Source organism: Scomber japonicus, chromosome 2 (genome assembly GCF_027409825.1).
Source record: "Scomber japonicus isolate fScoJap1 chromosome 2, fScoJap1.pri, whole genome shotgun sequence".
Classification (NCBI taxonomy): domain Eukaryota; kingdom Metazoa; phylum Chordata; class Actinopteri; order Scombriformes; family Scombridae; genus Scomber; species Scomber japonicus.
The window spans coordinates 34,909,707-34,923,256 of NC_070579.1; the positions used below are offsets into that span (position 1 = coordinate 34,909,707).

A 13,550-nucleotide genomic window follows, 5' to 3' on the forward strand; every position below is an offset into this window, starting at 1 on the left:
CAGGATTAATTACATAACAGGACAATGATGAGGACAAGTGGCAGGAATACCAACAAAAGACATTATTTGAGGATAAAATGGAAATTAGTTCAAATACAACAAACAATAGTTACAGTACACATTTTGAGAAAAATGCATATTTGCTTTCTTGCCAAGAATCACATCTGTTAATTGAACATAAAGACGGAACCAGGAGATGGTTAGTTTAGTTTAGCATCAAGATAAAAACTAAACCTAACAAAGATGACAGGGGAAGATCATAACCCTGAAGACAGATCCCACTGGAAAAGGAAACTGGAGTGCTGTATGATATCACATGTAAAATGTTACACAGGTAAAACATCAAAGACTCTGGACAAGAGACTGAATGAACAGTGGAAACATGAGATGTCTGTAAACACAGTCACACTGGTCATTTACATCACACACCAGACAACTTTAAAGTTTAATTGAAATCCTATTTCACCATTCCTGTTTCACTCAAACATAATGTTAACATGTTTTTAATGTATTGTTATATTGTGTTTGTTTTCAAAAAAATCAATATACGAAGCATTGAAAAAAAGAACTTAATGGAAAATAGATAAAACTATTCTTCATCTGTTATTAAAACACTTTAGGAATACGTAGACGTCATTGAACTTCCAGACGAAAAAGAAGCCAGCGAGTATATAAATATTATAGAAGAGGACAATTCGGTGAGTATACCTGTGACTTATTATTTTATAACATATTAGACATGCTGAAGTTAGACTGAAGTTATAAAGTACACAGAATGAATACAGGGTATTTTATAGTGAGCAGCTAGTTACTTCATTGATACAGCACAGGATGAATGACAAAACAGGACAATGATGAGGTCAAGTGGCAGGAATACCAACAAAATACATAATTTTAAGATAAAATGGAAATTAGTTCAAATACAAGAAACAATAGTTACACATTGGGGGAAATATTGATAGTTGCTTTCTTGCTGAGAGTTAGATGAGAAGATCAAATCCACTCTCATATCTATTAATTGAACATAAAGATGGAACCAGGAGATGGTTAGTTTAGTTTAGCATAAAGACAAAAACTAAACCTAACAAACCTTCAGACACAAGATGACAGGGGAAGATCATAACCCTGAAGACAGATCCCACTGGAAAAGGAAACTGGAGTGCTGTATGATATCACATGTAAAATGTTACACAGGTAAAACATCAAAGACTCTGGACAAGAGACTGACTGAACAGTGGAAACATGAGATGTCTGTAAACACAGTCACACTGGTCATTTACATCACACACCAGACAACTTTAAAGTTTAACTGAAATCCCATTTCACCATCTCTATTAGGCCGGGAACGGAGCCAAAGACATGGCTCAGCAAGAGCCTCTGAACCCTACTCAGGTAAATGGCAACTCTGCACAACATAATACAGATATTGAACAGACATCTGTGAATTGTTTATTTTATAATATATTAGACATAATGCTCAAGTTATAAAGCACACAGAATGAGCACAGGGTCATTTCTAGTTAGCAGCTAGTTACTTAATTATTGATACAGCACAGGATTAATTACAAAACAGGACAATGATGAGCACAAGTGGCAGGAATATCAACATAATATATCATTTGAACAAAAAATGGAAAGTAGTTCAAATACAAGAAACAGTAGTTGTTTTTTGTTTTTGTTTTTTTTTGGGGGGGGGGGGGTATTCATATTTGTTTTCTTGTCGAGTTAGATTAGAAAATCAAATCCACTCATATCTGTTAATTTAATATAAAGATAAAGTAGCTAATTAGCTATGAAGCTGCTAACTGACCATGTAACTGACATTAGCAGTGAATGTTTGTTTGCTGTCATTCAACAAGCTGAGCTGCAGAACAAGATGTGTCTTCATGTTTATAAGTTAGATAAGATGAATCTTTAGCAGGCTGTGTTGACAGACCAATGTTCAAATCATTTCATTTTAAACTAATACATAATCACTTCTGAGAACAATCCTACCACATAACACAGAAATGAAAGAGAAACTTCTACTTTCATCTTCACACTTGTTGCTTCAACATTAATAACTGAATGAAAAACTGTTTAACTCTGTCTTTCTGTTATGAAGATAAACGAGGACTGGCTACAAGCTCTTACAACGGCAGTCATCCGCATGATGGGTCAAAATCCACTGCACATTCCTGTGAGTATATCTATACATTATTATTTTCTAGCATATGAGACATGCTATACTCAAGTTATAAAGCACACAGAATGATCACATGGTCATTTCTAGCGAGCAGCTAAATACTTAATTATTTATACAGCACAGGAAAAATGAAAAAAACAGGACAATGATGAGGACAAGTGGCAGGAATACCAAGAAAGTGCATAATTTTAACATTAAATGGAAATTAGTTCAAATACAAAGAAACAATAGTTACACATTTGGGGAAATATTCATATTTGCTTTCTTGCCAATAGTTAGATGAGAAGATCAAATCCACTCTCATATCTATTAATTGAACATAAAGATGGAACCAGGAGATGGTTAGTTTAGTTTAGCATCAAGACCAAAGCTAAACCTAAAAAACCTTCAGACACAAGATGACAGGGGAAGATCATAACCCTGAGGACAGATCCCACTGGAAAAGGAAACTGGAGTGCTGTATGATATCACATGTAAAATGTTACACAGGTAAAACATTAAAGACTCTGGACAAGAGACTGAATGAACAGTGGAAACATGAGATGTCTGTAAACACAGTCACACTGGTCATTTACATCACACACCAGACAACTTTAAAGTTGAACTGAAATCCCATTTCACCATTCCTGTTTCACTCAAACATAATGTTAACATGTTTTTAAATGTATAGTTACTAGCTTTATGTTATTAATCAAGAAGAAATATCAGTAATGTATTTTGTGTCAGCAGCTGGGTGGGGGGATGTTGGTGAGGGGATGTTGGAGGCTTGTTTGATTGACATTAGCTGGCAGGCTAGCAGTGCTACAGAATCAAGACAAAGTAAACAAAGTGTTGTAGCTACAGTTCATGAGCAGACAGTGTGTCACTGATACAGATTCTGAAGAGCAAAGACCAAAGCAGTCTCTAACTGGTCCAAAGTCACATTAGCTGAGCAGCTAATAAGCTATGAAGCTGCTAACTGACCATGTAACTGACATTAGCAGTGAATGTTTGTTTGCTGTCATTCAACAAGCTGAGCTGCAGAACAAGATGTGTCTTCATGTTTATAAGTTAGATAAGATGAATCTTTAGCAGGCTGTGTTGACAGACCAATGTTCAAATCATTTCATTTTAAACTAATACATAATCACTTCTGAGAACAATCCTACCACATAACACAGAAATGAAAGAGAAACTTCCACTTTCATCATCACGCTTATTGCTTCAACATTAATAACTGAATGAAAAACTGTTTAACTATGTCTTTCTGTTATGAAGATAAATGAGGAATGGCTACAACATCTTACAATAGCTGTCATCGAAAGGTTGGATCATAATCCACTGCCTATACGCATTCTTGTGAGTATATCTATACATTATTATTTTCTAGCATATGAGACATTCTATACTCAAGTTATAAAGCACACAGAATGAGCACAGGATCATTTCTAGTGAGCAGCTAGATACTTAATTATTGATACAGCACAGGAAAAATGAAAAAAACAGGACAATGATGAGGACAAGTGGCAGGAATACCAAGAAAGTGCATAATTTTAACATAAAATGGAAATTTGTTCAAATACAAGAAACAATAGTTACACATTTGGGGAAATATTCATATTTGCTTTCTTGCCAATAGTTAGATGAGAAGATCAAATCCACTCTCATATCTATTAATTGAATATAAAGATGGAACCAGGAGATGGTTAGTTTAGTTTAGCATAAAGACCAAAAGTAAACCTAAAAAACCTTCACAGAAATGATTACTAGCTTTATGTTATTAATCAAGAAGAAATATCAGAAATGTATTTTGTGTCAGCAGCTGGGTGGGGGGATGTTGGTGGGGGGGATGTTGGAGGCTTGTTTGATTGACATTAGCTGGCAGGCTAGCAGTGCTACAGAATCAAGACAAAGTAAACAAAGTGTTGTAGCTACAGTTCATGAGCAGACAGTGTGTCACTGATACAGATTCTGAAGAGCGAAGACCAAAGCAGTCTCTAACTGGTCCAAAGTCACATTAGCTGAGCAGCTAATTAGCTATGAAGCTGCTAACTGACCATGTAACTGACATTAGCAGTGAATGTTTGTTTGCTGTCATTCAACAAGCTGAGCTGCAGAACAAGATGTGTCTTCATGTTTATAAGTTAGATAAGATGAATCTTTAGCAGGCTGTGTTGACAGACCAATGTTCAAATCATTTCATTTTAAACTAATACATAATCACTTCTGAGAACAATCCTACCACATAACACAGAAATGAAAGAGAAACTTCTACTTTCATCTTCACACTTGTTGCTTCAACATTAATAACTGAATGAAAAACTGTTTAACTCTGTCTTTCTGTTATGAAGATACGCGAGGTGGTAGAAAGTGTTCTTGAAATGGACCTCCACCCACATAATTGGCCCAATCTTCCACATCACCCTTGGGAGGATAATATATTGCATGTGAGTATATCTGTGACTTGTTATTTTATAACATATTAGACATGCTATACTCAAGTTATAAAGCACACAGAATGAGCACAGGGTCATTTCTAGTGAGCAGCTAGTTACTTAATTATTGATACAGTACAGGAAAAATTACAAAACAGGACAATGATGAGGACAAGTGGCAGGAATACCATGAAAAATACATCATTTTAACATAAAATGGAAATTAGTTCAAATACAAAGAAACGATAGTTACACATTTGGGGAAATATTCATATTTGCTTTCTTGCCAATAGTTAGATGAGAAGATCAAATCCACTCTCATATCTATTAATTGAATATAAAGATGGAACCAGGAGATGGTTAGTTTAGTTTAGCATCAAGACCAAAGCTAAACATAAAAAACCTTCAGATAAAAGATGACAGGGGAAGATCATAACCCTGAACTCTGGTCCAAAGTCACATTAGCTGAGTAGCTAATTAGCTATGAAGCTGCTAACTGACCATGTTACTGACATTAGCAGTGAATGTTTGTTTGCTGTCATTCAACAAGCTGAGCTGCAGAACAAGATGTGTCTTCATGTTTATAAGTTAGATAAGATGAATCTTTAGCAGGCTGTGTTGACAGACCAATGTTCAAATCATTTCATTTTAAACTAATACATAATCACTTCTGAGAACAATCCTACCACATAACACAGAAATGAAAGAGAAACTTCCACTTTCATCTTCACACTTGTTGCTTCAACATTAATAACTGAATGAAAAACTGTTTAACTATGTCTTCTTTATGTTATGAAGATACCCCCGGAGTGGGAAACAGCTGTTGCTTGTGATATCGTGGAAAGGGGAAAACGCAATCTAAAGGCTGTGAGTATATCAGTAAATTGTTATTTTATAACATATAACACATGCTATACTCAAGTTATAAAGCACACAGAATGACCTCTTGGTCATTTCTAGTGAGCAGCTAGATACTTAATTATTGACACAGTACAGGAAAAATGACATAACAGGACAATGATGAGGACAAGTGGCAGGAATACCAACAAAGTGCATAATTTTAACATAAAATGGAAATTAATTAAAATACAAAAAACAATAGTTACACATTTGGGGAAACATTCAAATTTGCTTTCTTGCCAATATTGATTGATGATACATTGCATGTGAGTATATCTGTGAATTGTAATTTTATAACATATTAGACATGCTATACTCAAGTTATAAAGCACACAGAATGAGCACAATGTAATTTCTAGTGAGCAGCTAGTTACTTAACTATTCATACAGTACAGGAAAAATTACAAAACAGGACAATGATGAGCACAAGTGGCAGGAATACCATGAAAAATACATCATTTTAACATAAAATGGAAATTTGTTCAAATACAAAGAAACAATAGTTACACATTTGGGGAAATATTCATATTTGCTTTCTTGCCAATAGTTAGATGAGAAGATCAAATCCACTCTCATATCTATTAATTGAACATAAAGATGGAACCAGGAGATGGTTAGTTTAGTTTAGCATCAAAACCAAAGCTAAACATAAAAAACCTTCAGACACATGATGACAGGGGAAGATCATAACCCTGAAGACAGATCCCACTGGAAAAGGAAAATGGAGTGCTGTATGATATCACATGTAAAATGTTACACAGGTAAAACATCAAAGACTCTGGACAAGAGACTGAATGAACAGTGGAAACATGAGATGTCTGTAAACACAGTCACACTGGTCATTTACATCACACACCAGACAACTTTAAAGTTGAACTGAAATCCCATTTCACCATCTCTATTAGGACGGGAACGGGGCCAATGGCAAGGCTCAGCAAGAGCCTCTGGACCCTAATCAGGTAAATGGCAACTCTGCACCAAATAATTCAGATATTGAACATACATCTGTGAATTGTTTATTTTATAACATATTAGACATGCTGCTCAAGTTATAAAGCACACAGAATGAGCACAGGATCATTTCTAGTGAGCAGCTAGTTACTTAATTATTGATACAGCACAGGATTAATTACAAAACAGGACAATGATGAGCACAAGTGGCAGGAATACCAACATAATATATCATTTTAAGATAACATGGAAATTAGTTCAATTACAATAAACAATAGTTACACATTTGGGGAAATATTCATATTTGCTTTCTTGCTGAGAGTTAGATGAGAAGATCAAATCCACTCTCATATCTATTAATTGAACATAAAGATGGAACCAGGAGATGGTTAGTTTAGTTTAGCATCAAGACAAAAACTAAACCTAACAAACCTTCAGACACAAGATGACAGGGGAAGATCATAACCCTGAGGACAGATCCCACTGGAAAAGGAAACTGGAGTGCTGTATGATATCACATGTAAAATGTTACACAGGTAAAACATTAAAGACTCTGGACAAGAGACTGAATGAACAGTGGAAACATGAGATGTCTGTAAACACAGTCACACTGGTCATTTACATCACACACCAGACAACTTTAAAGTTGAACTGAAATCCCATTTCACCATTCCTGTTTCACTCAAACATAATGTTAACATGTTTTTAAATGTATAGCTACTAGCTTTATGTTATTAATCAAGAAGAAATATCAGAAATGTATTTTGTGTCAGCAGCTGGGTGGGGGGATGTTGGTGGGGGGGATGTTGGAGGCTTGTTTGATTGACATTAGCTGGCAGGCTAGCAGTGCTACAGAATCAAGACAAAGTAAACAAAGTGTTGTAGCTACAGTTCATGAGCAGACAGTGTGTCACTGATACAGATTCTGAAGAGCAAAGACCAAAGCAGTCTCTAACTGGTCCAAAGTCACATTAGCTGAGCAGCTAATTAGTGTTCTGGCAATATTTATTATCAAGAAGCACAAAGTCGTACCTTGTCTTTCTCTAGTTTATTCAGTCGTCTGCAGACGGACTCCTTGTTGTCTCAAGCGTGAGATGATACAGCAAGCCCGGAGCAGAGGAAATAGTCAGATTATGTACAATACATTATCTTGTGAAAGGATGACCTTGTTCTATCATCAGAACAATGTAAGCACAATAGTCACGTCATAACGTGTACAATCAGGACAATGGTTAGTCAGTAGATTATAACATACATGATGTTCACTCAATGTTCGATGATGTTCACTCAATCAGCATTTCATGTAACATAAGTGGTGTCATGGTCAGCGGATTATGACACACACATACACCTAATCATATGACATAGTTGCTCATTTGTGTCAGAGAAGATGAATAATAAGAATTCACATTACACTAGCAATGAAACTTTTAACTGACCATGTAACTGACATTAGCAGTGAATGTTTGTTTGCTGTCATTCAACAAGCTGAGCTGCAGAACAAGATGTGTCTTCATGTTTATAAGTTAGATAAGATGAATCTTTAGCAGGCTGTGTTGACAGACTAATGTTCAAATCATTTCATTTTAAACTAATACATAATCACTTCTGAGAACAATCCTACCACATAACACAGAAATGAAAGAGAAACTTCTACTTTCATCTTCACACTTGTTGCTTCAACATTAATAACTGAATGAAAAACTGTTTAACTCTGTCTTTCTGTTATGAAGATACGCGAGGTGGTAGACATTGTTCTTGAAATTGACGCCAACCCAGATATGTGGCCCAATCTTCCACATCGCCCTTGGGAGGATGATACATTGCATGTGAGTATATCTGTGACTTGTTATTTTATAACATATTAGACATGCTATACTCAAGTTATAAAGCACACAGAATGAGCACAGGGTCATTTCTAGTGAGCAGCTAGTTACTTAATTATTCATACAGTACAGGAAAAATGACAAAACAGGACAATGATGAGGACAAGTGGCAGGAATACCATGAAAAATACATCATTAAGAACAAATGGAAATTAGTTCAAATACAAAGAAACAATAGTTACACATTTGGGGAAATGTCCATGTTTGCTTTCTTGCCAATAGTTAGATGGGAAGATCAAATCCACTCTCATATCTATTAATTGAACATAAAGATGGAACCAGGAGATGGTTAGTTTAGTTTAGCATCAAGACCAAAGCTAAACATAAAAAACCTTCAGACACAAGATGACAGGGGAAGATCATAACCCTGAGGACAGATCCCACTGGAAAAGGAAACTGGAGTGCTGTATGATATCACATGTAAAATGTTACACAGGTAAAACATCAAAGACTCTGGACAAGAGACTGAATGAACAGTGGAAACATGAGATGTCTGTAAACACAGTCACACTGGTCATTTACATCACACACCAGACAACTTTAAAGTTGAACTGAAATCCCATTTCACCATCTCTATTAGGCCGGGAACGGAGCCAAAGACATGGCTCAGCAAGAGCCTCTGAACCCTACTCAGGTAAATGGCAACTCTGCACAACATAATACAGATATTGAACAGACATCTGTGAATTGTTTATTTTATAACATATTAGACATGCTGCTCAAGTTATAAAGCACACAGAATGAGCACAGGGTCATTTCTAGTGAGCAGCTAGTTACTTAATTATTGATACAGCACAGGATTAATTACAAAACAGGACAATGATGAGCACAAGTGGCAGGAATATCAACATAATATATCATTTTAAGATAACATGGAAATTAATTAAATTACAAGAAACAATAGTTACACATTTGGGGAAATATTCATATTTGCTTTCTTGCTGAGAGTTAGATGGGAAGATCCAATCCACTCTCATATCTATTAATTGAACATAAAGATGGAACCAGGAGATGGTTAGTTTAGTTTAGTATAAAGATAAAAAGTAAACCTAAAAAACCTTCACAGAAATGATTACTAGCTTTATGTTATTAATCAAGAAGAAATATCAGAAATGTATTGTGTATCAGCAGCTGGGTGGGGGGGATGTTGTTGGGGGTGATGTTGGAGGCTTGTTTGATTGACATTAGCTGGCAGGCTAGCAGTGCTACAGAATCAAGACAAAGTAAACAAAGTGTTGTAGCTACAGTTCATGAGCAGACAGTGTGTCACTGATACAGATTCTGAAGAGCAAAGACCAAAGCAGTCTCTAACTGGTCCAAAGTCACATTAGCTGAGCAGCTAATTAGCTATGAAGCTGCTAACTGACCATGTAACTGACATTAGCAGTGAATGTTTGTTTGCTGTCATTCAACAAGCTGAGCTGCAGAACAAGATGTGTCTTCATGTTTATAAGTTAGATAAGATGAATCTTTAGCAGGCTGTGTTGACAGACCAATGTTCAAATCATTTCATTTTAAACTAATACATAATCACTTCTGAGAACAATCCTACCACATAACACAGAAATGAAAGAGAAACTTCCACTTTCATCTTCACACTTGTTGCTTCAACATTAATGACTGAATGAAAAACTGTTTAACTATGTCTTTCTGTTATGAAGTTAAACGAGGAATGGCTACAACATCTTACAACAGCTGTCATCCGCATGATGATTCAAAATCCACGGCCTAGACGCATGCCTGTGAGTATATCTGTGACTTGTTATTTTCTGTGAGACATGCTATATTCAAGTTATAAAGCACACAATATGAGCACAATGTAATTTTTAATGAGCAGCTAGTTACTTGATTATTGATACAGTACAGGAAAAATTACAAAACAGGACAATGATGAGCACAAGTGGCAGGAATACCATGAAAAATACATCATTTTAACATAAAATGGAAATTTGTTCAAATACAAAGAAACAATAGTTACACATTTGGGGAAATATTCATATTTGCTTTCTTGCCAATAGTTAGATGAGAAGATCAAATCCACTCTCATATCTATTAATTGAACATAAAGATGGAACCAGGAGATGGTTAGTTTAGTTTAGCATCAAGACCAAAGCTAAACCTAAAAAACCTTCAGACACAAGATGACAGGGGAAGATCATAACCCTGAGGACAGATCCCACTGGAAAAGGAAACTGGAGTGCTGTATGATATCACATGTAAAATGTTACACAGGTAAAACATTAAAGACTCTGGACAAGAGACTGAATGAACAGTGGAAACATGAGATGTCTGTAAACACAGTCACACTGGTCATTTACATCACACACCAGACAACTTTAAAGTTGAACTGAAATCCCATTTCACCATTCCTGTTTCACTCAAACATAATGTTAACATGTTTTTAAATGTATAGCTACTAGCTTTATGTTATTAATCAAGAAGAAATATCAGTAATGTATTTTGTGTCAGCAGCTGGGTGGGGGGATGTTGGTGGGGGGGATGTTGGAGGCTTGTTTGATTGACATTAGCTGGCAGGCTAGCAGTGCTACAGAACTTTCATCTTCACACTTGTTGCTTCAACATTAATAACTGAATGAAAAACTGTCTTCTCTGTCTTCTCTGTCTTCTTTATGTTATGAAGGTACCCTGGTCGTGGGTAACAGCTGTTGTTGACCAGATCTTGGAAAGGGGACATCACAACCTAAAGGCTGTGAGTATATCAGTAAATTGTTATTTTATAACATATGAGACATGCTATACTCAAGTTATAAAGCACACAGAATGAGCACAGGATCATTTCTAGTGAGCAGCTAGTTACTTAATTATTTATACAGCACAGGAAAAATGACAAAACAGGACAATGATGAGGACAAGTGGCAGGAATACAAACAAAATACATCACTTTAACATAAAATGGAAATTAGTTCAAATACAAGAAACAATAGTTACACATTTGGGGAAACATTCAAATTTGCTTTCTTGCTGAGAGTTAGATGAGCAGATCAAATCCACTCTCATATCTATTAATTGAACATAAAGATGGAACCAGGAGATGGTTAGTTTAGTTTAGCATAAAGACCAAAAGTAAACCTAAAAAACCTTCACAGAAATGATTACTAGCTTTATGTTATTAATCAAGAAGAAATATCAGAAATGTATTTTGTGTCAGCAGCTGGGTGGGGGGGATGTTGGTGGGGGGGATGTTGGAGGCTTGTTTGATTGACATTAGCTGGCAGGCTAGCAGTGCTACAGAATCAAGACAAAGTAAACAAAGTGTTGTAGCTACAGTTCATGAGCAGACAGTGTGTCACTGATACAGATTCTGAAGAGCAAAGACCAAAGCAGTCTCTAACTGGTCCAAAGTCACATTAGCTGAGCAGCTAATTAGCTATGAAGCTGCTAACTGACCATGTAACTGACATTAGCAGTGAATGTTTGTTTGCTGTCATTCAACAAGCTGAGCTGCAGAACAAGATGTGTCTTCATGTTTATAAGTTAGATAAGATGAATCTTTAGCAGGCTGTGTTGACAGACCAATGTTCAAATCATTTCATTTTAAACTAATACATAATCACTTCTGAGAACAATCCTACCACATAACACAGAAATGAAAGAGAAACTTCTACTTTCATCATCACGCTTATTGCTTCAACAACACTAACTGAATGAAAAAAAAAGTCTTTCTGTTATTCAAACACTCAAGGGAAATGGAGAAGTTGCTCCTCTACTTGACAATAACCAAGACAACTAGCATGGTAACGTGGAAGATCAGCCAAACCACGGCAATGATGTGAGCATAACTGTGACTTACTTTATAGCAATCAGACATGCTATGCTGAAGTTATAAAGCACACAGAATGAGCACATGGTCATTTCTAGTGAGCAGCTAGTTACTTAATTATTGATACAGCACAGGAAAAATGACAAAACAGGACAATGATGAGGACAAGTGGCAGGAATACCAACAAATTACATCATTTGAACAAAAAATGGAAATTAGTTAAATACAAGAAACAGTAGGGTTTTTTTTTGGGGGGGGGGGGGGGGGGGGGTAAGACATTTATTTGGGGTTAAAAATGCCTGATACAGCTGCACTTAAAACAACATACATGACAGACACAGTGACAGGACCAAAAATACAACAGAACACATTAACATAATAGGGTTGACATGGTTCCAGTATTCAATGAGGTAAATGAGTTGCATATTGAATATTGTATGTATTCCTAAGTAAAATGACAATAAACTACGTAAAAACATCCATGTTAAATCTATAAAAAATCGTAGAACATGAGCAATAATTAATAAAAAAGTAGATAACAGTGATCCCAAGCTAAAAGGGATGTTTGCTTCTTAAACTGAGGTATGTTATGTCTGTTGTTGCTTGTTTAGGAGTGTTATAGATGTAGGGACTAATGAGAGTTTAAAACAATTACTTTTGTATCTGCTGGCTCTGGAGTGTTTTCCTGATGCTAAGAGTTCATATTCATGATCGAGGATGTGTGGGTCATTAATGAGTCTGCGTGCTTGTTGTATTACTTTTCATAGCAGTTTTACACCAGAGTCACAATTTAGTTTTTTAACTGGACAGTTAAGGTGCTAAACCAGGTTGCCATGTCATATCTAATGAGACTTTGGAGTACAGCATGATAAAGTGATTTCTCTGAGACAGTTTGCCACAAAGAAACTCCACATGACTGCACCATTTAAGTTTATGCTCCATAATTATTTCTAGATATGTGATGAGATGGTTAAAAGAGGTGATTTCCTTGTGGTACCTAGAGGAACAGTCATCACTGAACAGCAAGCTCAGAATAATTGTGTCATCGGAAAATGTGATGATATGGTTGTTTGGTTCCTTGCTTCTACATTCATTAGTGTAAAGAGTGAACAGGATAGATGAACTTACACAACCTTGGGGTACTCAGTTTGATAATAACTGAATGAAAAACTGTTAAACTATGTCTTTCTCTTATTAAAACACTCAAGGATTAACAAGAAGATGACACCAACCCTGAGCCCACCCCTGGTCCAGGTCCAACCAAGAGGAGGAGGACATGTTGCTATCAGTGTTGGGGCAACGGCAGGTCTCCACCATATGATGAATATATTGAATGGATATCTGTGAGACATGCTATGCTGAAGTTATAAAACACACAATGAATACAGGGTCTTTTTCCAGTGAGCAGCTAGTTACTTAATTATTGATACAGC

At 35.9% G+C, this 13,550-nt stretch overlaps 1 protein-coding gene and 1 long non-coding RNA gene across 2 annotated transcripts in view; both read left to right on the forward strand.

Annotated features, from left to right (window-relative positions):
- Positions 1-13,365, forward strand: part of zmp:0000001082 (integrin alpha-D) — a 37,907-nt gene extending 24,542 nt beyond the window's left edge. Inside the window, exons 35-38 of the mRNA XM_053334851.1 lie at positions 621-698; positions 6,405-6,458; positions 12,040-12,126; positions 13,326-13,365. Coding sequence (XP_053190826.1) covers positions 621-698; positions 6,405-6,458; positions 12,040-12,087 — 180 coding nt within the window. The 3' untranslated portion in view covers positions 12,088-12,126; positions 13,326-13,365. The remainder of the gene's footprint in view (positions 1-620; positions 699-6,404; positions 6,459-12,039; positions 12,127-13,325) is intronic.
- Positions 8,239-10,042, forward strand: LOC128374620 (uncharacterized). Its single transcript, XR_008323005.1, has 3 exons — positions 8,239-8,279; positions 8,917-8,970; positions 9,998-10,042. It is a non-coding gene; the product is annotated as an uncharacterized LOC128374620 (long non-coding RNA).
- Positions 13,366-13,550: the final 185 nt, after the last annotated feature.